At 24.5% G+C, this 27,660-nt stretch overlaps 1 protein-coding gene across 6 annotated transcripts in view; it reads right to left on the reverse strand.

Annotated features, from left to right (window-relative positions):
• Positions 1 to 27,660, reverse strand: part of LOC122497619 (tight junction protein ZO-1) — a 194,973-nt gene that overhangs the window by 12,369 nt on the left and 154,944 nt on the right. For all 6 annotated transcript variants that reach the window (XM_043604849.1, XM_043604852.1, XM_043604850.1 and 3 more), the window contains 9 exons: positions 12,995 to 13,164; positions 7,983 to 8,185; positions 4,904 to 5,335; positions 3,380 to 3,446; positions 3,134 to 3,284; positions 2,494 to 2,645; positions 1,909 to 2,203; positions 1,607 to 1,778; positions 1,113 to 1,338 (listed from right to left, as the gene is read on the reverse strand). In XM_043604849.1, the coding sequence (XP_043460784.1) occupies positions 1,113 to 1,338; positions 1,607 to 1,778; positions 1,909 to 2,203; positions 2,494 to 2,645; positions 3,134 to 3,284; positions 3,380 to 3,446; positions 4,904 to 5,335; positions 7,983 to 8,185; positions 12,995 to 13,164 (1,868 nt within the window). The remainder of the gene's footprint in view (positions 1 to 1,112; positions 1,339 to 1,606; positions 1,779 to 1,908; positions 2,204 to 2,493; positions 2,646 to 3,133; positions 3,285 to 3,379; positions 3,447 to 4,903; positions 5,336 to 7,982; positions 8,186 to 12,994; positions 13,165 to 27,660) is intronic.

Raw genomic sequence — 27,660 nt, forward strand, 5'->3', positions numbered from 1 at the left:
AAATTTGATTGAATTGAAAAAAGTTTTTGAAAATAATTGAAATTTTGACAGGAATATTATTAAATTTTTTTTGAAAATAACTGAATTTGAAAGAAGAATTTTATTATTTATAAAGATAATTGAAATACTGACGAGAATTTTTTTAAACTTTTGATCATAATTGAATTTTTGCGAAGAATTTTATTACTTTTGAAAATAATTGAATAATCTTGAGAGGAATTTTAATAATATATTTCTTTTTAAATAATTGAGTTCTTTTGTGAAATTTTATTTAAATAGTGGATATTTAAAATAATTGAATTTTGATATATTATTGAAATTAATTTAATTTCTACGAATAATTTTATTAAAATTATTTTGAAAAAAATTGAATTGGCAAAAAGAATTTCATTAAAATTTTTGAAAATAATTTAATTCTTTTAAGAAATTTAATAATTAAAAATGTATTGGCAATAATATTTAAATTCTAATAAATAAATTATAGGAAGGCTTTTTAAAATAATTGAATTTCTTTCATGAATTTTAATGAAATTTTTAAGAATAATTACATTTTTTTGAGAAATTCCATTAAAATTGTATTAAAAATAATTGAAATTCTGCGATGAGTTTTATTATTTATGAAAATAATTGAAAACCTATAAAGAATTGTATTATTTATGAAAATAATTGAATCCTTGTAAATATTTTATCATTTATGAAAATAATTGAAGAAATTTATAATAAATTTGTAAATAATAGAATTGCTGTGAAATTTTTATTATTTAATTAAGTCATTGAAAATTGAAATTTTCTAAAATTTCAAATTAAAATCTTTTGAAGTTCATCTATTTATGAAAATTGTAAACGCAACTCTTTTAAAATTGAATTAATTTTGAAATATTTAAGTAAAATTAGATTTCAAAAACAAACACAATAACTTTAGAAAATAATAATTTTCCAGGATTCCGATCAAAATTCCCCGACTTTTCCAGGTTTTTTCAAGGTTTATAAAATTCCCTGACATTTCCAGGTTGCGTGGCAACCCTGAACAAAATAAAAATACATTCAAATATTATTTAGCAATAATTTGAATTTTATGGGAAGAATAATATTTGCAATTAAATGTGACTTACTTTGGAATACCAGCTCGCATTTCTTTGATGACCTGTTTGGTTTCAGCTTTCAAAAAGATGACAATTGGATAGAATTGGGCGTAATTGAGACGATCGACAGCATTTGGCGTGATATCTAAAAGTGCATGTTTTCCTCTGTCCATAACTTCTCGAATTGCACTGAGCCGAATTATTCCCGAAGTTTTTGAACTCTTTCCACCATTCTCCTCCATTTGGTTTTCCATTTCTATAAAAAATTATTTTATTTAGAAAAATTCACGAATGGAAAGTATTAAAAATACATTTAAACAAACAAAGAAACACAAATTAAAAGAGATAAAGAGGAAAAGGAATTTAAAATGATTTGATTTACAGGATTTAATTTTATAGAAAAAGATCGCGAAGACGAAAGAAAAAAAAGAAAAAGGAGAGAAAAATTAAATGAACAAGAAAAATGAAAGAAAAGCTAAAAGGTGTGTAGCTATTATGTTGGCAACAATGGTAAATGTACTTACGAGGTGACGTGAATTTATCAGGAAAATCCTTCAGTAATTTCTCTCTGGCGAGATCAGCGACAGGACCGAACAATACCACTGGTCTAATAAAACCAGGATGTCTCAAAACAACTCGTTCGTAAGCAGGGAATTTGCTCACACTGTCGGAGAAGACAACATCGTCCCAATGATCCTAAAAAAATTTTATGTTTACCAAATGAATTGACACAAAAACGAAATTTTCGATATGAATTAATGATGATGAACTTAAAAAGCAATTATTAATTAATTATAAAAATAAAGAAGAAAAACTATAAACTTACTCTTCCAAGAGATTTAGAGCGTCGATGACTTCCTCTTCTTCTTCTAAAGAAACTTCCTCTACTTTCACTGGCACTCAATTCTTTCTTCGTTGCATTAAACTGTGCAGTGGCCAATTCCTCAGCCCTTGCTTTATTAGGGATAATTCCCTTTTGCACTTCCTGATTATTTCTGCCTATTCGGAAAATTTGCCATGAGCCGACGACTCCATTGTGCAATGTATCCACCACGTGAAAAACGTCTCCACTTCGAAAACTCATTTCACCTTTGTCCGGTTGTTCGTAGTGAAAATGTGTTCTGAAATCGCGATAAAATTAATTAATTTTAATTGTTCTAGAAATTTTAATTCACATTCAATTTTTAAATTTTAAGTACTAAATTTTTAATTATTGCAGTTTGCCATAATATCTTTAGTTTTATCTTATATTAGCTTTTCACTACCTTTTTATCTTTCTTTTACCATACTTTAGTTTTTTTTTATTATCATTTTTCAGTATATAAAAAAAATAGAATAGAATTTTTTTGAAAAAATATTCCACTAATTGATTTATTAATTACTTATTTGGAAAATTAAATAAATCACTTACTTAATGTGAAAAGAATCGCCTCGTCCAGATGCGACGATTTGATCGTATTCTTGACGTCTGTGTTGCACGATGAGATCAATTTGTTCTTGTAGGCTGAGTAAAAAGAGGACAGCTTCTTCCCTCGTCACGCCTTTCATATCCATATCATTCACCTGTAAAGGCAGATATTTTATTTAGAGAAATCATACAGAATTATTGTAATGATATTTTATTCAGAGAAATTATATGAAATTATTATCAAGGTATTTTGTTTAGAGAAATTATACGAAATTATTGTAAAGGTATTTTGTTTGGAGAAGTTATACGAAATTAGTTTAAAGGTATTTTAATAATAAATAATAATCTTCAGAAATAATGATTGAGTGATATGGTATTTTGTTTGGAGAAGTTATACGAAATTATTTTAAAGTAGAAAAATGCGCTCTACACGAATTTTTTCTTTATAATTTCTTTATATTATTCAATATTTCTTATACGAATTACTTTATAAAAATTAAAAAACAGTAATTTTTTAAGAAAAAAATTACTTTTAATACCGAATTTTCATTTTTAAAAAATTCCGCAAATTTTCTCCGATTCAAAATTATAAAAAGATTAATAATAAAAAGAAAAAAAATTGAAAAAAAATTGCGAGCAATACCTTCAGAATTTTATCCCCGGGCTGCAAACCCTGAAGGGACGCAGGACTTCCGGGTTGAACGGCAGTGACGAAAACTCCAGTTTCATTACCGCCGGTTAATCTAACTCCCACTGAACCTTCCTTTTGGAAAGTTATAAACCGTGGATCTGGCCTGAAAAAAGAATTTCAAAAATTAATTTTTGCAATCTATTAATAATATAATAAAAAATATTCAACAATTCATTAATTAACATTCCTAAAACTTACATTGGTTGCTTTGCTCTCTGAACAAGAGGATCTTCTTCATACAGTTGTCTTCTCGAACTGTAGTAATCTGTAAAAAATAATTTTATAAATAAATAAATAGAATGGTTAAGAAATGGTTGTATTCAAAATGATTCATTATAAATTTAAACTACTGGGAAAAATAAAATACAAAAGTTTAAACGTTCGAAGAATAAAAATAAAAATAAACGGAAAAATACAAAAAAAGTAATGAAAAATTCAAAAATTCAAGAAATGTTCACCAAAAATGAACTTTAAACTTAAGTTCAGTTTAATTCAATGCAAAAATGTTAAATTAGGCACATAATACGATTACTTTATTATTTTTTTCTGTTTTATTTTGTATTTTGTTCAAAGTTTACTAAATTCTAGTAAAATGTATGAAGAAAAAACAAATAAAAGTTAAAACTGAAATAAAATGACTAAATTTGAATAAAAAATAAAAAATTGAAAAAAATAGAACAAATAAAATCTTCAAGAAATGAAAGAAAAAAGAATTCAAGCAAGTTATTGAGGAGAAACTACAACGAAACTTTTAGCTTTATAAAGTAATTAATTTAAATCTTTTGCAATATCATTGTTATAGTAATTTTTCGAGGAGTTCAATAATGATAATAAAAATTTGTTGCAATAAATTTTTTCACCACTTTTTGAATCCTATTTTTTGATAAAAATTAAATATTTCAAAATCCATTCGTAATTTTTCAGAACACGAATTTTTATAATCAATAAAAATTCAACAGCTGACAATTTTTAGTTTTACTATTTCTTTAAGCATTTTTTTTTCTAAAAAAAGGTTATTTTTAACATATCTTTAATTTACTTTAATTTACGAATAAGCTTTGAAAAAAACTTAGTGTTTTGAAAAGATCTTGAAAAGTTTAGAAATAATTTTTTTCTCCTTTAATTTTTGATAATTATATTAAATGTAATATTTTACGTTCCAGAAGTTTTGAACGTTGAAATAAACGAAATATTTTTTATTAAAAACATTTTCATAAATTATTAATTGTAATAAAGATTAAAAACTTGAGTTAAACATTTGGTAACTTTAAAAATTATTTTTTTTGATAGTAATGCAAAATTATTGTAATAAAAATTTAATTTGAAGAAGAAATAAATAAATTTCGTTCATTTGAACGTTCAGAATTTTAGAATTATATTTTTCAAGTAAAAATAATTTTTTCTATCGAAAAAAATGCTTAAAAAATAGTAAAATTATAAATATTTTGCAGAAAAATGTTTTATGAATTTAAAAATATATATTTTCTAAAAAATTGCGTATGGGGTTTGAAATATTTCATTTTTACGAAAAATAGAATTTAAAAAGTAGTCAAAACATATTTGCCTTAATTATTTTTATGACAGTTGAATTCGTGGTAAAAAATTACTAAAAAAATGATTTTGTCAAAGATTTGAAGTAATTCATATTGTTGAAAATTTCGTAGCAGTCTCCCTTCAAATAATGAATTTTTCTTGTCGAAAAAAAGAAAAAAAACTACAAACCCTCTGGCCTTGGAGGTGGCGGTCTGGGTGGGTCAACAGTTGGCGTTGCCGGCAAATCCAATTGACTCAAGGACACCTCCATTAAAGGACCTCGCGATCTCCCCCTCGGAGCAAGATTACTTTTGTCTTCGATTGGCTGTCTCGTTGGCGGTGGTACATAAAGATTTTGACTACTATAACTAGCTCCAGAAAGATAATCTCCACTTTCACCTTTACTTGGCTGATGTGAATGAGAATTTAATGGAGCTTCTCTGGTAACAACAATCGACAAACGATCCTTACATTGCTCCATAAGTTTTTTGGCTTCTTTTAAACTCATATTGTCAGCGGCCACACCTCCAATTCGTGTTAGAATATCTCCCTGCTTCACTCCTGTTCCCTCACGTGTGACTTCGCGAACATAAAGACGACATCCGAGAACAATCCCGAAATCTGAAACCAAATTTCTGTTTTTAATATGCGTCCATTTTTTAAATTAATATTTTTTTTACATAATATGTAGGTAAATTCCTTTTTAAAAAAAAATTGATTGAAAACAATTTCGCGAGTAAAATAATCAAATGAAATATTAGAAACTAGCAAATGATACGCGCGGAACTCGGTATTCCATTTCTTATTATTTTGTAAATTAAAAAATTTTATATTTTCAAGAATAAACATCAATTTTTGAATGATTACAGATTTAAAATTTAAAGAATTCACTTATTGAGTACATAATATTAAATATTCTTGTTTATTATTACTCAAAAATTTGAATAAAAATTGTCGCAAGAATTTCATTATTCTCATGAATAATAAAATTCTTTAAAGCAATTCAATTATTTTAACTACAATTTTAATAAAATTTCTCGAAAGAATGCAATTATTATAAAAATATTAATTAAATTAGATTATTTTCAAGAATTTTATTATAAATTCAATTATTTTCAAACAATTTTGATAAAATTCTTTTAAAAAAATCATTATTTTCCAAATTTTTAATAAAATTCCTTCAAAAAATTCAGATAAAATACTTCGAAAGGATTCAATAATTTTTATGAATAGTAAAATCCCCCACAAGAGTTTACTTATTTTCATAAATAAGAAAATTCTTCGCAAGAATTAAAATATTTTCATAAATAATAATAATAATAAAATTCTACGAAGGAATTTAATTATTTTCATAAATAATGAAATTATTCGGAGGAATTAAATTACCTAATTCAATACAATTTTAATAAAATTTCTCGAAAGAATAAAATTATTTTTAAAAATATTAATTAAATTCAATTATTTTCAAGCGTTTTTAATAAAAATTCAATTATTTTCAACAATTCTAATAAAAAATTCTTCAAAACAATTCAATTATTTTTATAAATTGTAAAATTCTTGGCAAGAATTCAATTATTTTTGTAAATACCTAATAAAATCCTTCTGAGAAATTCAATTACTTTCATTACAATTTTAATCAAATTTCTGAGAAAAAATTCAATTATATTCATGATAATTAGGTATAATAAAATTTCTCTTACAGGTTCAATTATTTTTAAAATTTAATAATATTCCTTTCTTAAAAAAGACATGGAGTGGAAAGGTCGAATGTATCGAAAAGTATTGAAGTAAAGAATGGGCAATGAGAATGTAAAATCTTAATAGAAGGGTGTTTTTAAAATTGTTTGTACATGTGAAGGTGGCGCTGCAGTCGTATGTTATTTAAAAAGAGCGCGAATATATAAATTTTATTTTTGTTAAGAGAAAGTACACATAATAAATCTTATTTTGCATTGTCAAAAAAAAACGTCAACATTTCAAATATAAATAAGCAAATTATTAACTGAAAAACTTTGAATATTATTATTAATAAAATAATGGACTTGGATAATGGACATATAAAAACTAGCACCGTAGACGGCCGCTTGCGGCCGTCGGAGGAGCTAGTTTTCTAAATAATTCTATATTTCTTAAAAGTTTTTAAAAAAATTCTTTGTAAATTTCAATTATTTTCAAAATTTTCAATTAAAATTACTCTAAAAAAATTACATTATTTTTATGAAATTTAATTAAATTCTTCAAAAGAAATATAATTATTTACAAAAACTCTAATAAAATTGTTTAAAAGAAATTAATTTTCTATGAATAATTTTAAATTCAATTGTTTTCAAAATTTTCAGTAAAAATTATTTTAAAAAATTTCATTATTTTAAAGAATTTTAATAAACATCTTTACAAGAATTAAATTATTTTTAATATAATTTTAATTACTTTTTCTCGAAAGAATTCAATTATTTGAAAAAATGTTAATTATATTCTTGAAATGAATTCAATTATATAAAAATGTTTGTTTATTAATACTTTACAATTATTTCTGAAAATAATTGAATTTTTGAATAGAATTTTATTAAAACTTTTTTAAATAATTGAATCCCTGCCAAAAATGTATTATTTCTGCAAATAATTAAATTTTTGCAAAATTAAAAAAAGTGAAATTTTGAGAAGAATTTTATTAAAATTGTATTTAAAATAATTGAATGTATGTGAAAAAATTTACTAATTTATTGATAGGTAATTATTAAATTTTTTCGAAGAATTTAAAAAAAATGTTTAAAAATAATTTAATTTTCCCTAGAATTCAATTAAAATTGTATTTAAAATAATTTAATTCGAGCGAAAATTTCATTATTTTTAAAAATAATTGAATTCTTGAATTGGATTTTATTAAAAGTTTTCTAAATAATTGAACTCCTGTGAAAAATTTAATTATTTTTAAAAATAATTTAATTTTCTCGGAAAATTTTTACAAGATTTTTAGAAATAATTGAAATTTTCGAAGAAATCAATTAAAAAATTGTATTGAAAATAAGTGAAATCCTAATAAGAATTTTATTATTTATATGAAAATAAATTTTATTTCAATTATTGAAAATAATTGAATTCTTCATAAAATTGAATTATTCTCAAATTTTTTGATAAATACATTTGAAGAATTCAATGATTTTCAGTACATTAACTGCGACCAGATTACCGGAGTACAAGATTTAACTTATTTTTGTTTTTGTATTTTGTTTGTTACTTTTTACTAAAAAAAAGGAAAATTTTGTACCGTCTTTCTTGTTACTCCTGGTGAGAGTGAGACGATGAGTCTGGGGAGCCAAGCTTCCGGGTGATCCTGGTGAGTTTGAAGAGGCTCTTCTCTTAACCACCAGTAGGACAGTGGATCCAGAATCCCTGAGAACACGAACCGCTGCTGCATAATCTGCACCTTCCAGCGACACTCCATTGGCAGAAATTATACGATCATTTACTCTGAAATTGAAAAATAAATAATTATTTAATATACAAAGTCGCAGTGTGTAATTAAAATTTTCTACAAAAATTAAAATCTTTTCTAGTCGTTATTTTCCTTTTCACTTTAATTATTTTTCGTCTTTCAATTACTCTCTGGGTAATTTCATTTAATTATTCTCATATCTTTTTTCTGGGCATCCGGGAAATAATACTGGTTTCGTGATAGACATCTCATTTAAAAAGAGAAGAATATTTTGAGTCGGGATTTTTTGGTAAATATAGAGAAATGCTCTGGGACCAGCGGTCCTCTCGGATTTTAGAGAAATTTTGATAAATAATTATTGAAAAAAATTGTTTAAATATACGGAAAAAGGGGGTTTTGAACGGTTCAGTATAGACGTCTCATTTTGAGAGGATAAAATATTTCGGGTTCATATTTGGAGGGGTGCTAGAGGAAGACTCTCCGAGGAGCGGCCCTCTCCGTTTTTGCAATAATTTTGCGAGGAAATTATTTTATTTACGATTGAAAGTGGAGTATTTTGAGATTAATACATTTCCTCAGTTCGAGTCGCGACCACTTCCGAGAATTGGCGCCACCTCCTTGACCACTGACACATAGATCCACTTGTCTGTGTCTCGCCGCCATATTGTCTCTCACTTTCGCCCAAAATCCAACTTTTGTAATTTCGTTTTTCAATATTTATTTCAAAAATTACTTGCAATTTTCGAGAATATTCTTTATCACCATGAATTCCCCTAATTATCATGATAAATCCGAACTAAATATCTCTAATTATTTAGGAGTGAGACGACACGCGGGAAAACACTTTTTGGGCTCAATTTTTCCCGGATGCCCTTAATTTAATTCTTTAATTTAATTTTTCCATACATTTCAAATTTGATAATTTAGTGTTAGTTAATTTGAAAAAAAGTAATATTCAAAATTATCCTAATTCATAAAAAATTTTTCATTCGAAAAAATTAATTTATAAAAAATTATTCTGTTTTAAATAAAATTACGAAAAGAAAAAAATTTAAAAAGTCATTTCGATTTAAAATTAATTTAATTTTCTTCATTGCTAATTCTTAATTAATTTATTCATTAAATTACAATAAAAATTCAATTTTAAATTAAAACTTTCAAATTTATTTCCAGTTTCTGCATGATTATTTTTAATTAAATTTACATTTAAAATTTAATTTTTTTTTAAATATATATTTAAAAAACTATTTCCAATATTAAATAATATTTCAAATTTTTGTCTAATCAAAATTAATTTACAGTTTCTTTTTGCTTATTTTATGTTAAAATTAACTTAAAAATTAAATTTTTAATTACAAACTGAAAATGCATTTCTAATTGAAATTAATTTATGGTTTTTTTTCGATTTAACAATTAATTTAATCTAAACAATTTTAAAAAATATTTTATTTCTTAAATTCAATAAAATTAAAAAATAATTCAATTTATTACTTTTGAAACTTTAAGTTTAAATTCATATTTATTATTATTTATTACTTTCTTCATTGAAAATTAATTTATAGTTTCTTTTGCTTATCCTTAATTAAAATGATATTAAAAAATATATTTTGAATTAAAATTAAAAACGTTTATCTAATTAAAATTAATTTATAGTTTTTTTTTGCTTATTACATTAAAAAATATGTTTTAAATTAAAGATTGAAAAAGTATTATCTCTAATTAAAATTACATTTAGATTCTAATTCTGAAAATTAAAAAATTGATTTCCAGTGACAAATAATAATTCTCTAAATTTACTTCCAATTAAAATTAATTTATATTTTTCTTTTGCTTATAAATTAAAATTGCAGTAAAAATTACGTTTTGGATTAAAAATTGAAAATTCCAATAAAAAATAATGTTTTAAATTTATTTCTAAGAAAAATTAATGTAGGTACAGTTTCTTTTTGCTCTTTCTTAAAGTAAAATTACAATTCAAAATGAGAAAATAATTTCAAATTAAAATTTATATTATTGTTTTCGTATTCGGAAAGTAGATTGAAAAATAAAAATTATCGTCTAAAAAGTTGAATAGTGAAAAAGAAAGTGGTGTAAAAATTTCGAGAAATTTTCTCGCATTTTTTCGAATTTGTTGGGACAGTAAGGAAAAATTTATCAACTAGTTACGATTATGTATTAAACGAAAGCCTGTTTGCAACTAAACGGATTAAAATATTTCAGCGAAATGCACGTTGCTTGGGGACACACATCGTCTTAACTCACAAAGAGGGTTTCCTCTAAGTAAAATGTGTAAAACTCGACACGTAATTCTAAGCGACTTCCGCATATCCGCACGGTTTTACATTATTCTAGGAATTTTAACTCACTTCTAATACATAATAATAATAACAAACAAGTGAGCAGAAATTAAGAAATTCTTTAATTAAACAAAACTGTATATAAAATTCTTGTCAAAGCTAATAAAATAATTTATTTAATTTGCCTTTCGTTGCAATTCAAAAAATTGTAATTGGTATACATTCGTTACAATTTTTTTTATTATTTCAGTAAAAAAAAAATTCCTTTCTTCCCCTCTATAATTAATTATCAGAAAAAATTTTTAAAGACTTTTTAAATATTACAATAAATAAATTATTTATTATTATTATTTAATTATTATTATTGTTTAATTGTAATTGTAAATAATGAAATATTTTTAAAATATTGTGAAAAAAATTGTTAAAAAGAAAAAATTTAAAACAAAATAAAGTTAAATATTTAAACAAAATGAAAGTTTTCCAACCGTGTGCTTGATAATTTTTGCAAATAATAAAACAAAAAAAAATCATGAAAATTATACACTAATTAAAAAACAACAATGAAAAAAATAAGTTTATAAATTCGAAAAAGTAATAGAACAAAAGTAAATAAAGCTGAAAATGATTACAAAACTCGAGCAAAAAATAAGTAGAATTGAAAAAAATAGAACAATTAAAGTCAAGAAATTAAATTTAAAAATTCGTTGAAATGATTGAATAGAAAAAAATTAATTTTTTTTAAAGAGAAAGAAAGACAAATAAAAAAAAAAAATAAAATCGAAAAAAAACAAAATTCTAGTAAAAAAGTACAAATGATAAATAATTAAAAAAAAAACAAAGAAAACTCGTTTTCACTTTAGTTTAAAAATTATTTTCACCCATAGCGAGAATAGAAAAAAGTGATGAAAATGAGACACTAATTTATGATGAAGAATAGTTTCTTTTTCCACACTGTGATCATTATTTATTGGCCGATTAAATCTTGTGAATCGTAAATCATTCAATATATTATAAAAGACCAGCTCTTTATCATCGTGAATATAATTTAAAAGTAAAATCATTTTTTATACATTTGCATTATTTCAACGGATTATAATTTATTCTCTGACGAAATATTTTTCACTTACATATTTCAATGAGTAACGATATATTTAAACATTTCTATCTTTCAATTATAGAAATTTCTTTCTGAGTTTTGTTTTTTAATACTGGGAAAAAATTTCGTTTGGATTACATATTTAAATATTTTCAGTGATTCAGTAGGTAATTTTGTTTGTAATTTTTTTTTTCCTTAAAAAATTCTGAGAAATACATTTTTTATTCTATTCATTTATTCTCTCCTATTGTATTCAATATATTATCTCGTCTTGGTATCATCACTCAATCAGAAAGTTATATCGTTCCAATAAATCTTTAGTAAATTACGAAGCAAATTGAGCGAAAGGTCAATCAACCGGAAATTAATTTATGTTAATTAATGACGCTTTAAAGGTGTACGCAAAATCAAAAGAAAGGAAATTGAATTTATAAAAATACCGGGAACAATAAATCTTTCAAAATAAAAAAGCAAATATAGTTAAAAAAAATGTTAAATAAATAATTTAATAAGATCTATATAAATTAAAGACAATATTTTTAGTTTATTCTGAAATATTTGTAAACAATTACAAATTAGTTTTGATACTTTTAGTTTCATTGATAAATATAAATTTTAATTTAACATAGGATAAGTTATACAATTTTATTTCTTTGTTTTTTTTTTTAAATCAAAATGAATGTAATTTTAAAAATTTTGAAATGAATGGTCGCGATCGAAAATTAATTTAGGTATAATCTTTATATAATTTTCAAAATTTGTATAGTTTCCTAAATGCAAACAGAGGAAAATCAATTTATTTGGAAAATTTTAATTTAATTTGATCTCATTATAGGATTTATTTGCTTATTTGTTTGTTTATATAATTATTTATTTATTTAAAACTAATTTAATTTATACAATTTTGAATATTGTTTTTAGTTTCAGAATAAAAAAATATGTAAAAAAATTTGTTTCAAAAATCTTAATTCAATTTATATAATTAAAATTATTTAAAAATTAATTTAGTATATTACTTAAATTTGAAAAATATTTTAAATTTAAAAGAAGAACGAATTTCTCTAAAGTTCTCAACTTTTTAAATTTTTACTACATAAAATAGTTTTTTGATTAAAATACAAATTGAAAGAAGTGACAAAAAATATCGTCCTTCATTTGAACGTTCGAAACATTAGGAACATAAAAAATAAAAAAATATATTTTTAAAATATTTGATTTTTTTTTTGAAAATTTTATTATAAATTGTAATTATATTAATAATTATTCATTATTATCCATCTTTTTTATTTAGTAGCATTTATTTATTTCCTAATAATTTTGACTTTTTATGGTAAATAAAAAAATGATTGAGGAAACAAAACGGTCGCAAAGTGGATTAGAGTTGATTGAATGAACGAAGGTGTGGTGTGAATTGTTAAGAATAAAGAGTAATAAAGGGGAAAAAAACTTACTGCAATTTGCCCTCGGCCGGTCCTGCTTTGAGCACGTCGGAAATCGCAATTGCAGGATCACCATTGGTGAAATGTGGATTGTCACGACCTCCTGAGACAGCTATTCCAAAGCCATATCCGGGTACCCTGGTCACCGTAACGTGGTGGACCTCCCATCCTCGGTCACCGACCTAAAAAATACAGACATTACATCTCATTAGCAAGATAGTATTATATTTTACTATTACTATTATTATTTTCTATCTATTTTCTATCACTATTTTTTTTATCTATTTTTATTATGTTATTTAATACTAAAATATTTAAATATTAGTTATCATATTTATTTATTTTCTATTATTATTATTTTCATCTATTTTTATTATAACTTTGCTTCTCATGGCAGCATTGTTATAACCAAAAAATTTCAAACTTTCATTTGTTATTATTATTATTATTATTATTATTATTATTATTATTATTATTATTACTAGCAACAATTCGCGCTCGACTGACTTCTCACTCACTTTTTTAAATAAAATAAGCAATTTTAAAAATAATAGAACGTACAAATTTTTAATTCAAATTTTTTTTTATAAAATTAAAATATGAATTGGAATATACGTTTTTAATTTTATTATAATTATAATAATAATCATATATTCTGACATAGGGAATTCAGGGAAAAGTCAGAAATTTTTATTAAAAGAACTGAGAAAAATTAAATTTTTAGAATTTATAAGCAAATTCTGAATTTTTTTGTCTTTTTTGTTTGACTCATAAACTATAAAATTACCACGAATTTTAATACAAAACCTTCAATTTTTTCAATTTTTGACAAATATTTATTCATAAAATAAATAAATTATTTAATAAATAATTTTACTTAAATATTTCAAAATTAATTCAATTTTAAATGAGTTGCATTTACAATTTTCATAAATAAATAAACTTCAAAATAAAAGGTTTTAATTTAAAATTTTATAAAATTTCAATGTTGAATGAATTTAATTAGAAATTGTAATGTACTTAGATTTTTGAAAAATTTTAATAATTCAAAATCTTTTAAAATTTTGAAGATTTACAAATGATTGCAGAAATAGAATTATTTTCAAAAGTAATAAAATTCTTATCACAAAATTCAATTATGTTCAAAATTTACAAAAAAAATCTCCACAAAATCACAATTATTATCTTTATAAATATAAATAAAAAAATTCTTCTCGAAAATTAAATTATTTTCAAAATTTTTTATAAAATTCTTGTTAAAACTTCAATTATTTTTAATACAATTTTAATCAAATTCCTTAAAAAAAGTAACTATTCTAAAAAATTTTATTAAAATTCGTCAAAAGAATTCAATTATTTAAAAATTTGTTAATAAAATTCTTCATAAGAATTAAATTTTAGGAAACATTCAATTATTCAATAAATAATTTACTTTTGTATTTAAATTTATTGAATTCTGGTAAAATTTTCTAATATAAAAATTGATTTGAAAATGAATTTTAGTTTAAATTTTAGATAAAAATAGAATATGAAAATAATTTTTAAGAAGTTACTTTGAGAAACAAAAAAAAATAAATATCTTATAATATAAAATAATGATTTTATCACTTTGATCTTCTTTAATTATTATAAAACATGAAGAAAATGATCACTCCGAGTCGAAGACTCGGAGTGATCTATTTTCTCTATGTTTTAGAACAATATATTTTTAAAGTTAATTAATTTCAAAAAGGTTTGAATTTCAAATTTTTGAAAATTTTAATTCCTATGGAAAAATAATAATTATTAAATATTTAAAATATTTAAAAAAGAAATTATTGTTTTCGAATATTTTTACAAATAAGGATATTCGTAAATAAACTTAACAGAACATTTTTTCCTTTATTTTCTAAAAATTCAAAAATTTTCAGTTTCTTTTTCAATTAAATTTTGTAATTGACAAATATATAATTTATAAACATTTTTTTCTTTTATGTTTAAAAAACTTTAAATTTTATTAAAACAATTGAAATTAAGAAATAGAATTGATGCAAATTATTTCTTTATAAAAATTAAGAATTTTCTACAAAAATATTAAGAAACGGGTATATTTTTTATTTATTAGAATCATAATTTTAAAAAAATTTTCTAATTTGTAATAGAAAAAGTTCTTTTCAGCCAGACATTTTGTAAAATTGTTCGTTTATTTATTAGATCAGTAGTAAAAAAAAAATTTTAGTCAGACATTCGTAATTTATTAATATTACAGTAGTACAAGGCAATTTTAATCAGACAAAGTTTTGAAGTCTTTGAATTTTTTAATATAGTAAAAGTCAGTTTTAGTAAGACATTTTTTCATTATTTGAAATTAAATAACACAAAGTAGGGTAATTAAAATTCCGAATTTTCTGAATCAGTAGTAGAGGTCAATAGCAGTCGGACGCATTAAATTAATATTCAAAATATTAAAAGTAAAAATAATTTTTGTCGAGAAATATTATAAACCCTATTATTGTTTGAATCAGTAGTTGGGGTCAGTTTTAATCAGGCAAATAATAGAATTTTCCAAAGTTTGTTGAAGCAAATATAGTAAAAACAAGTTTATCATTCAAAACAATAAATTGTTTTAATTTTCTTTTGATTTTCTTTTGATTATATGAATAACAAAAAATGTACTTCATGCTTGTAATATTGATTTAAAAATCGAAAAGAAAGGGTAAATTCTTCTAAATTAGTATTCCAGTAGTATAAGTCTATTTAAGTCAGACACACTATTAAAGCTTAAGTATTTTATTAACAATATTATTAAAATTGCTTTTCAGTCATCAGACTTTTTAAGTTGTATTAAATTTTTCTGTATTAAAATTTGAGCCTCCGCAGGAATAAAAGTATTGAATTCTAAATTAATTCACTATATTAATAGAAATATATTATTTAAAAAAATATAAATTGGTTCCTAAATATAATTACATTAAATATCTAAATTAATCAATTTAAATCAAGTTAATTAGTTAATATTAAATTTATTTTAACTAAAAAATTTAAGTAGTTAATAATAAATTCAAGTTAGTTAATAATATTGCTATCCATGTAATAAGAATTAAGTTTGTTACAGTAGCTAAAAATTAACTAAAATTGCTAACTTTTTGTCTCCGTGCATAAGCAATTTAAATTCATCAATAGAAAATGTAATAATTTAAAATGAATTAAATAAAAATTAATAAATAAGATAAATTTAATGAATAAAAATAATTAAATAAAATACATTTTTAAATTCAATTAAAGAAAAATAAAACTTTTACATTATTGCAAATTTAATACGCATACAGAAATGGATATGGACGGAACTGAACTGAAAATCACACCTTACAATCGAAGAACCCGCGGCGAAGGAAAGAAAGAAAAGTGTTTCATTATCAATTATATATATAAGTATATCAGATTAAAAAAAAAAAATTTTCAACTCGCTCGTTTGAAAATACCGTTATTATAGCGTACGTTGAAGAAGTCAAAGAGGTGCTAAGTGAAATAGAAAAGGTGTAAAATGTTTCCTGAGGAGAACGAAAATATCCTGTTGGCTTTTACACCTTTTAAGTGTGCGTCTAGCTATTTCCAGGAGAAATTCTTAGAGGCGATAACGCGCGAGCGCTGTGACAAGGCAGATTTATAGAAGCTCCGGTAAAATCGGTTTTTCGCCTCGGTGCTCACATACATATATAAAAGAAGTCGCGAATGGTGTGCAGTTTATATATGAAAAACAGAGAAAACTATATTATGATTTATCACGACTTCTATCGGCTAACTAAGCGTGACCCTCATGCAAAATATTGAGTCTCAACTATTTGCAAAAAAGAAAAGAAAGAATATAGAGAGAAAAGAAAATTCCAATTTTGCATTTTTAAATTTCACCATTTTTTTTCTTTTTTACATTTATATTTATGCTCAAAAATTATATATATAGAAAATATGATCAATTTTAAAAACAATATTACCATTCTCTACTATCAAGAAAAAGTACCAAAAAATATATAAATAAATTATTAACAATAAAAAGTTTTATATATAAATATAAATTATTGGTCAATTGGTCAATTCTAACGAAAAATGTACGTTTTCCAGATAGAATTTTAACTTTTTCCCTGATCCCTCTTTAAAAAATTGAAACGCAGTTAAAAATAAAATTTGTGTCTGTATCATATTGTCATATTGGATCCACCATTTTGAATTTTTAAAATCTGATAATAAATTCTAATTCAGTGACGATAAAAACCCCTAAATAACGCATTTCAATCGAAACGCATCAATTTCTAAATTTTCCGCCATATTGGGACGCCATTTTGAATTTTTAAATTAACATCAAATTTAAATTGCAAGCAATTATAAAATCACCTGATTAACAAGTTTTAAGCAAATCTGGCTAATTATTATAAAAACATTTCTTCGGGTCCGCCATTTTGAATTTTTTAAATCTGAAACTAAATTCGGATTTAACAACCCTAAAATCCTTATAAAATTTTGTTAGAAACTTTTTCTTTCACCTTTTTTTGTCCCAAAAACGATTTTTTCACTAGTCTGTGAATGGGATAAACAATTTTTTATTGTTAATAATTTATTTATCTTTTTTTTTGGCTCTTTTTGCAAATTTCATAAGAGTTTACAATAAATTGTTTATAAGTTCAATCTGCATGTAACGTAAACATAAATTAAAAAAAAATGTTATTACTGTTTCATTTTCATTCTTTTCTGTTTACATATTTTATACCGAAAAGGCATGTACACATTGTGAAGTAATAAAGATGCAAGAAAAAGATTGTTTACGTGGAAAGAAAAGGCGCAGACGGCGAATATATAAAAGAGAGGAATGTATAAACCCTTCACAACAGAGGATTGACGCCAACTTTATGCAAAACTAAACGCATAATATGAAACTATAAATGGCATAAACGGTTTGCTCTATATGACTTCATAATTATTATTATCGCCCTCCTTTATTTACTTCACATATATTCTTACATAAGTGCATAATTCTTTTTCCCACACCAAAAATAGAATACAGCAAAAAATTTTAAATAGAATTCAAATTAAAAAATCTTTTTACTTCAAGTTTCTGAATTTGGCGTCGAAAAAAATTTTTTTTGCATAATCGAAAAGTATTTCGACGCTAACTTCAGGGACATTATATTTCAATAACAATAAATAAATAAATATTTATCATCTTTGACATATTATTTATATTTTATTATATATTCATTGCTTTTGTAATTAATTTTTAAATTTTTAATTTTATTATTACTTCATTTATTTTGTATTTTATTTATTGAGCTTCTATTTTCTATTTTTGTTTGTTTTTCATTTGATTAATTTTTTATTGCTTTTTATTATTTTCTAATAGGGGCCATTCAAGTATTACGTAAGCATATTTTTCAGGTTTTTAGACTCCCCCCTCCCCCATGTAAGATTTTTTATATGCATTAGCGACATTTTTTCTAATGGAAATAAGCAATAGCTAGCCCCCCCCCCCTCCCCCTTAAATTCTTACGTAATACTTGAATGGTCCCATATTAACTTGATAAATGTGAATATTTAACTAAAGATGAATAATTATAAATAAATTTTCGCACACAGTGTATACTATTTCCACAATCAATTAAAAAAATCAACTTATTAGCTAATCAAGATGATGTTTTATCACTCATGGACAATATTGGTGAAAATAACTAATGAGAGAAAGTTTATAAAGAAGTTAATTATTATTATAAAACTAGTTGTAATTAATGTCCGAAATCAAAAAGTAGCTGATTATTCAATGAATTAAAAGTGTGTATAATATAGTTGACCTTTTGAATACGCCCGTAAAAAATATATAATAAAATTCTCCAATTAAATTTTTTTTTTAAGAATATGAATATTCAATTCGTTAATATTTTCATATTATACAAAAATCAGTTTTTTTTAATATCCCCCCGTGCTTTAAATTCAGAGACAGAATTTCTCTTAAATTTAGAGAGGAAAAATTTTGAACAAAGAATTTGTTTTTAATTAGAAGTTCATTAAAACGAAGTTTCTCTTTATTTATTGATATCATATTTTTTTACTTATGTTATTGAGAAGTTAAAGAAAGGATTAGTTTTCAATAAATTTATTTAAAAGAAATTTCTTTTGTAAAAGATTTCCTTCACTGCGAAAAGGGCAACAAACGCTGTAGACTTTCAAATTCCAAAATTTAAATAATTCTGAGTCACTTTGGAAATATTTTGAATACATAAAAAGTGCGATTTGTGTGGACGATTCAATGTTTAAGTAAGAAAAAAGTTATCATGATTTAGCTCTTTTTTATTTTATAATTTTTTAAAAATATATTTCGCTATTCCTTATTATTATTATTATTATTATTATTATTTTTTTTTTTTTACTGTTTCATTATTTATTATTTTTCATTTTTTTTATAAAAATTTTTTTATTTTTAATTCAAATTTTTTTTGAGAACACTAAAAACATTCAATTTTGGAGAAATTACAAATAATTGTAAAAATTCAATTATTTTCAAAGAAAATAAAATTCAATTATGTTCAAAATTCAAAAAAAAAAAAATTCTCTACAAAATCCCAATTAATTTTATAAATATATAACAAAATTCTTCTCCAAACTTCAATTAATTTCAAAAATGTGAATAAAATTCTGGTTTTAACTTCAATTATTTTCAAAAAAATTTCTCTTTGCAATGATTTTCAGTATCTACTATTTAAATAACATTTCCCAAAAAAAATTTAATAAAATTGTAAGCAAACATTTAATTATTTTCATAAATAATAAAAATTTCACAGGAATTCAATTATTATTTACAAATTTTTTTTTATAAATTCCTTCGCAATAATTCCATTATTTTCATAAAAAATAATTAAAAATTCTAGAAAATAATAATTGAATTGAAATGATGAAAATAATTTATTGAAGAATTCACAGTAAAAATATTATTATAATATAAAATAATGATTTTATGACTTGTTAATTATTAATTATTATAAGTTGTTTAATTTCAAAAAGGTTTGAATTTGAAATTTTTGAATATCTTAATTCCTGTGGAAAAATAATAATTAAAAAATATTTATTTAAAAAAGAAGTTATTGATGTTTTCGAATAATTCTGCAATTAAAGAAATTTGTAAATAAATGTAACAGAACATTTTTTTGAGTAAAATTTTTTCCGTTATTTTCTGAAAATTAAAAAAATTTCAATTTCAATTAAAATTTGTAATTGACAAATAGAATTTATATTATTTATAAACATTTTTTTCCTTTATTTTAAAAAAACTTTGAATTTTATTAAAGCAATTGTAATTAAGAAATGAACAAAAAGTTTTGAACGTTCAGATGAACGAAATATTTTTTGTTAATAATATTTTCATAGATTATTGATTACAATTCAAATTAAAAACTCAAATTTTACATTTAAAAACATTATAATTAATTTGCTTAATAGTGACGCAAAATTATAGTAATAAAAATTTAATTTGAAGAAGAAATAAATAAATTTCGTTCATTTGAACGTTCAAAACTTTAACCTCCTATTAAGAAATAGAAATGATGCAAAGAAAATTCCCAAAGAAAAGAATCAGTTTGTGAACAATACTGTCATTGAGAAATAAAAATTATGCATAAAATGAATATATTTCTTATTTCTTAGTCACAATTTTTTAATAATTAACAATTTTATTATGAACAAAAAGTTTTGAACGTTCAAATGAACGAAATATTTTTTGTTAAAAATATTTTTATAGATTATTGATTACAATTCAAATTAAAAACTCAAATTTTACATTTAGAAACATTATAATTAATTTGCTTAATAGTGACGCAAAATTATGGTAATAAAAATTTAATTTGAAGAAGAAATAAATAAATTTCGTTCATTTGAACGTTCAAAACTTTAGCCTCCTATTTTATTTAATATTTTTTTATAAATAAAAAGTAGAAAAATTTTCATAATTTAGATCAGTCAAACGAAATCTGTTATAGAAAAAAACATATAATAAACAAAATTTATTTGTTAATCATAATTTTTTAAAAGTTTTTTATTGATGTTTCGTCCCATATAATAAATTTAATATTGTTCAATTTTTGGCATTTTCTTTTGGACAGGAAAATGTATATAACATTTAATTAACGTTTCGAATTAAAATTGTCAGTATATGGTATGTAAATATTTAAAATAAAAATTGTAATTTTCTATTAAAAAACTTAAAGTTAGCAAATTAAAAACAAGTATACAAATTAATAAATTAAGAATAGGTAAGTTTATTATTTTTCTAATTTTCTAATTTCAAATACTTATTATTTTATTAATAAATCATGAAAAAACCTGCATAAATACTTTCGATTTGTCAAACAGTATTTTTTAAAGAAAAAAAACAAAAGCATACACAAAAACTAACTCCATAGTGTGGACAGACATGCGGCGTCCTTTTAAAATTCAAAATGGTGGATCCAATATGTCAGACTAAAATTTTAAAAAACTCAGCAAAGCTTATGAAAAACACGATATAAGGGTTTTTGAAATTGTTGATTACTAATTCGATATCAGTTTATTAAAATTAAAAATAGCTGATCCAATTTTGACATCATAGACCATCCTTAAAATATAATTTAATAGAATGAAATTATTAATATAATGTTGTAATAATAATCATTATTGGTAACTTATTATTTAGAATTATTGAATATGATGAATTTTTCATACAATTATAAGAAAAATTAACAACTTCAAACTTTATATATAATTAATCTAACGCGTGCAAAGTTTAGTACATTCTAATTATTGCGAATAATAATAATTTTTAATTTATACAGTATGCTTACTTTTTATTTTATTTACTTTTCACACGTTAGTGCATTTCTTAAATTGAATTCATACACTTTTCTCCTAACCGATCCTGGCTTTCCTCTTCTATTTCTACTTCTATTTTCCACTTTTAACCCATTTTAAGTGTAAATTAATTTTTCAATTCTGAATTCGAAATAATTGCTAAAGTTAATTTTGAAAAATTATTCTGAAATCTTTTTTTGAAATAGGTATATAATTCTAGTAGAAATTTAAGCAGAAACGGTTGGCAAAACTTGGAATAGATGCTTGAAGGTGATCGCGGGTTATCAGAGTGGTGATCGCGGCGTATAACAGTCTATTCTTTAGAAGAGGCCTGGCCTTTTCTGATCTTGTGCAAAACATGTCTACCATAATGGAAAATCTAGAGAATGAATATAAATATTTCGAGTTTGATCTCAAAAGAAATACAGTGTGAAATCGTCAACACAAGACGAAAGAGAAAGAGAGAGAGAGAGAAATATCGTTATACACCGTTTTTGCTTCTCTGTACATGTAAGTTTCTCCTTGAGCTCCATATAGCTCCACACAGCATCCGAGATACACTTCCCACGGATGGGATTGGCCATACAGTATAATATAACCCAATATCTATCAACTATCTCTCTCTTTATTTCCCGATGAATGTGTATCGCAGCTTTCAATTGCAGACGAGCAACAGTTTATATTATTCAATAAACGTTCCCTGTGGATTGTGCAATTAAAATCGGCACTCTACTCATGATACAGCAGCAGTAGCACTACAGCAGCATAGAAAACTCACTGCAGATGGATGAGATCTCAACTTTCGAATCAGGAAACGAAACACACGGGTTTTATTTCCTCAGTGCAACTAACTATCCTCTTATGTCGGTCATTCATAAAGAGCAATTAATTTTCAATTTATTGCCATCATTATTCATTAAGACCAATCTTCAATTTTTATCAATTTTCTTCTCCTATTAGCAAAAAATAATAGTCTATTAGTCAATAGAAGTAAAAAATCCAGACATTTTTTCCCAATAGAGAATGATGCAAAGAATAACTGAAAACAGATATTGTTAATTTCAATGTTTCATATTATATTAATTTGCATAATTTACGCGGATGAATAGAGACACAGATAGTCATTCACTTTATGAAGTTCAAAGAGTCAGACAATATATACATATAGTCATTTAAAATCATGCGGAGAGAAGGTTTCTTCTTTTCCACGAATAAACACTCAAGCCTCTCTTTTTGCCAGGAAGCGTGACCGAAAGAGTATCCTAGACTTCTTTAAAGTAAAATTCAAGCACCGTTGCGAGAGCTCACTCTTGAAACAGAACAATACATATTCTTCTTGCATAAGAAAAGTATTATGTTTTAAAAGAAAAAAGAGAAAGAAAAAAAAGACGTTGGAAAGGTTTGAAAGTTCCAGCAGCACCTGCTTCCATATATATATTTTCATGTTAGTAGATTATTCAACACTATTGTATGCTATAATTTTTAATAAACATTATTAAAATTCTTTTCGCTATTTGTAAAGTTTGCAGTAATTTAACTATTAAAATGAAAACTGCTGAACTTTACATTATATTACATTCATTACTGAAGTTAATTTAATAAAAGTTAATGTCCAGGCACACAACTTTCTATTGAACATTGTTTTTGTACCTTAAAATGCAAATTCATTCTTGGAAATTTATGGTTATGGAATAAAAAAATGGATAATGGAACCTAGATGATACTCATCCGAATTTTCAATGTATGGTTAAATAATAATAATCATAATTCATAATTTAGATGAACATGATAACTCAAAGGAACTTTGAGTTTCCAAACAAAATTCCCATTCCTTATAATCTTCTGTTTGTCAGAAGTTATGGTTCTAGAATAAAAAAATTGTTTAGTTAAAATTTACAAATTAACTAGTATTGCACTATCCATTCTAACAGATATGCTAAATCAACTTTACATTGATTTTCCCTGCAGAATAATTATTTTTGATAACAAGAGGTTCTTAGCTCACAGTATTATGACTATGGGGTCCAAAATCTTTGTTTAGCAGTAGTGTGGGATTGCACTAAATATTCTAGCTATCGACAGGCTAATTTGCTAGTCAAACAAAGTTATTATCTACAATAGTTATCTACTTGGTAAATGTTTTTAAATGTTTGATTATAGTTATATAATCAAAAATTCTTTAGTTCGTATTTGGGCGGCTGCACTAAACAACTTCCAAACTTACTTTGCAGTTCCGTATAAAATAACAGATGTTCGATAACCACATGATAATAGTTTTGTGAATTATGGTTTTGTGATTAAAAATTGTTCAATTAACAATAATCTTGAATCAGTAACCAATCTAGATGGAACTAATTCGACTTATTTTCATGATGGTGATAAAAGAAAAAGCTATTTCGTTTTAATTTTCACTTCCCGTACAAAATAGTTCTCTTATTTTACTATCCAAATGATCTTCAATTTGAAAATTATTGTCATGGAATATAAAATTTAGTCGAGACTTATCATGATGATAGTAGATGATGCTAATCCGTATTAATTTTGGATTTTTGTACAAAAAAAGTCTGCTTTTAATTTTGATAATCTTAATGTTTATTTGGGACTTGTGCAGTGTTGTATCAAACATCTTAGATAAAACAAATCCGATTTAATGTTGGATTGTTGTACAAAATAATCCTCTTTACACTATTCAGATGATTTTAATTTTGAAAATTATAATCATTTGAATATAAAATTGTTTAGTTGGCAGTTATCATGATAATGATAATAGATGAAGGTATTATCTATTAGTTAGTGTGATGATGATAATAAATGATGCTAATCCCTTTTAATTTTCACTTTCCGAACAAAATAATTCTGCCTTTACTATCTAGATGATCTTAATATTAAAAATTATGTTCATGCAATCTAAAATTGTTTACTTGGGACTTATAATGGTGATAATAGATGATGCTAATTATTTTTAAATTCCGAACTAAATGTTAAATTTGATTGGGAATTATGTAATACTCATTTAAACATCACAGATAATGCGAATTCGATAAAATTTGGAGCTTTCTTATAAAGTAATTCTATTTTCACTAACTAGATGATCATAATTTCGAAAATTATGGTCATGGAATCTAAAGTTGTTTTGTTGGAAATTATCTGTGAGGATGATAATAATAAATTTTAATAAATACAACTTTTTTTTAGGTGTCCATAAAAAATCATTCTACTTTTCGAAACGGTAAATGATCTTATGTGCAAAAATTAGGAGCATGGGACCAAAAATCGTTCTTTGGGTATTTTATGCTATTCCTTAAACATCTTAGATGATGCTACTGCAACTCCTCATTGGGTTCAAGTAGAAGATTATACAGTTTGTTAAGCATCTTCAAATTGATTACATTTAGATACAGGATAAGATCAAACGCTACGGATTGTATTACACCAAGTGTCTTAAATGACTCTTTGATTCAAGTTTGGTTTGGTGCAAAATTTTACATTTTCGTCAAACATCCAAACTACGTTTGTGAAGTATTGCACTAAACACCTTTGAGGATTCTAATCCACTTTTGCTTTGTGTTTTCGTACAAAGTTATAGACGTTTGACAAACAAATAATTAGATCCTTAGTCAATTTATGGGTGTGGAATAAAAAAATTGTTTGGTAAGACTAAAGCGAAGCTGGATTAACATCATCATGAATAGTTAACCATTCTAGATTATGCTAATCCAACTTACGTCTTACGTCTGAAATTCTGCAGCTCTGCCTAGCATATCATCTTCATTTTTTTCAATTACCATTATGGAACAAAAAATTGTTTACTGAGTTGCCGATTGTTTCATCACACACTCTAGTGCACACTGAAAAATCTGGGTTTTTTTCGCAACAAAAATAAGCCTCGCAGATGGCGTTAAATTCTTTAACATCAGCTCGAACGAGATCATCGGAACGAACCCGGATTTTTTGTGTGCATATTAAATGTTATTTAAATAGTTTAATATTCTTTAGAACACATAATCCCACATTATTTTGGATTTTCATTCAAAATTATTCTATTCATGACCATGTCTTAATTTTAAAAATTGTGGTAATGGGATGTAAATTATTTAGTTGGAAATTGTGCTACATTGCACTAGCATCCTGGTTAAAATTAATTACCGACATTACTAAATTTTACCTTCAAATTAATTTTCAAAAAATCATTGCAAACCGCAAAAGAAATGAAAACGAGTATACGTATACATATAAATGAGATTTGTGATAAGTGCGAGGCAAAAATAAAATGTGTTTGTTAGCGAGTTAATACATTTTATGATGAATCGAGAGTCAAGAAGGTGAGTTGGTTATGCGCTGGAGGCTGACCCTCTTCCTGCATCTACATAATCTCTCTTTCTCTCCTCCTCTCTTTTTCTCTCTCCTTCTCTGCTAGGGTTACATGGAACTGTACTGTTATGTGCATCGCCCTGAAACGCGAATGTAGATGGGATTGCATTATTCTTCAAAGGTATATATGCCTGCACACCCTCGGTGGTAATAAAGCCTCGCGTCGCGACCCGTTTCACACATACCGTTTGCAAGAGAGATATATGAGACACTAAAACTTACACATGTGCATTGCTTATGCTCCTAAAAAAAAGAATTAAAAAAAGAAAAGGGAAACATTCTCAGAAACAAGGACTTACGCGAATCTACTCATATATTTTACAAAATAAATAACATATGCCAGGAAGTTTCTCTTCTCTTTTCTATTTTCAGAATCATCATTTACACACTGCAGCGCGCGAAACAAATGTTTCCATTTTTCGAACACAATGCACCTCAGATTTCTGTATTCTTTTTTTTCAGCTTAAAATATACATCATACAAGTTTCACTCTCTTTCAGAATAGGCAAATTATTCCAAACAAAAATTTGCCAAACAATTTCGTGGAATAAACAAAATTATTAAATTTTTCACATCTGTTCAGTTTCAATAACCATCTGTCGGTTTAAAGTCGTGGCAGATTTAAACACGAAAAAAAGAATCAGACCGAACAAGGTGCATGTCTTCTTAGTTTTCACTTTTGACCTCTTATTTTCAAATAAATATAAGTACGTTTAGATTTAAAAAGTAATAAATTGAAGAATTTGTTACACAGCGAGAGAAATGGTCCCGGATATGAAATATACACATCTTTGGGACAATTTTAATTTTATGACGAATGTTAATTTTTTGAGAGTACACTTTAATAACATACCGTGTGCCTATTTCCTCATTTATACTCAAAGAACATTTAGTCATTTAAGTTTGACTTTAATGAAGCAGAGAACAGTTTTCTCGTCGAGTAAAATATATACAAGCAAGGTGCACACACTGTGTATATATTTACGTAAAATATAAGGAGCACATGGTAAATTACCGAGGGAGATGTTATGGGTACAAGATGTTTGATCGATATTAACGGTACCATTCTCTCTTTCTCTTTTATCCTCTCTCTTCGGTCATTCGCCAACTGCTCTTTTACAGGATATATACCAGAAGCGTGCCAAAGAAACGGGCGAATCTGTGACGCAATGAATCTGCAAGGACGTTGCAAGGCAGCCCGGATTGGTTTTCTTGATTCACTTGGCGAAAGCATGCAGCAAAACCATACACACATCGTGTATGTACAACGACCACTTTTGCGCGTGATTACATTTACTAATGTGGGCGATTCCAAGAGGTTTACTCCTTTTTCATGTATTTAAGAATGTTAGAAATGTTTTTACATCAACATTGCTCAAATAATCAGCAGGTGACATGCGCAACTTTCCATAAAGTTTTAACAATTTTTCCTGAGCGGAAGGTATAAGAAAAAAAAACACTAGCGG

Source organism: Leptopilina heterotoma, unplaced genomic scaffold (genome assembly GCF_015476425.1).
Source record: "Leptopilina heterotoma isolate Lh14 unplaced genomic scaffold, ASM1547642v1 Lhet_135, whole genome shotgun sequence".
NCBI lineage: Eukaryota > Metazoa > Arthropoda > Insecta > Hymenoptera > Figitidae > Leptopilina > Leptopilina heterotoma.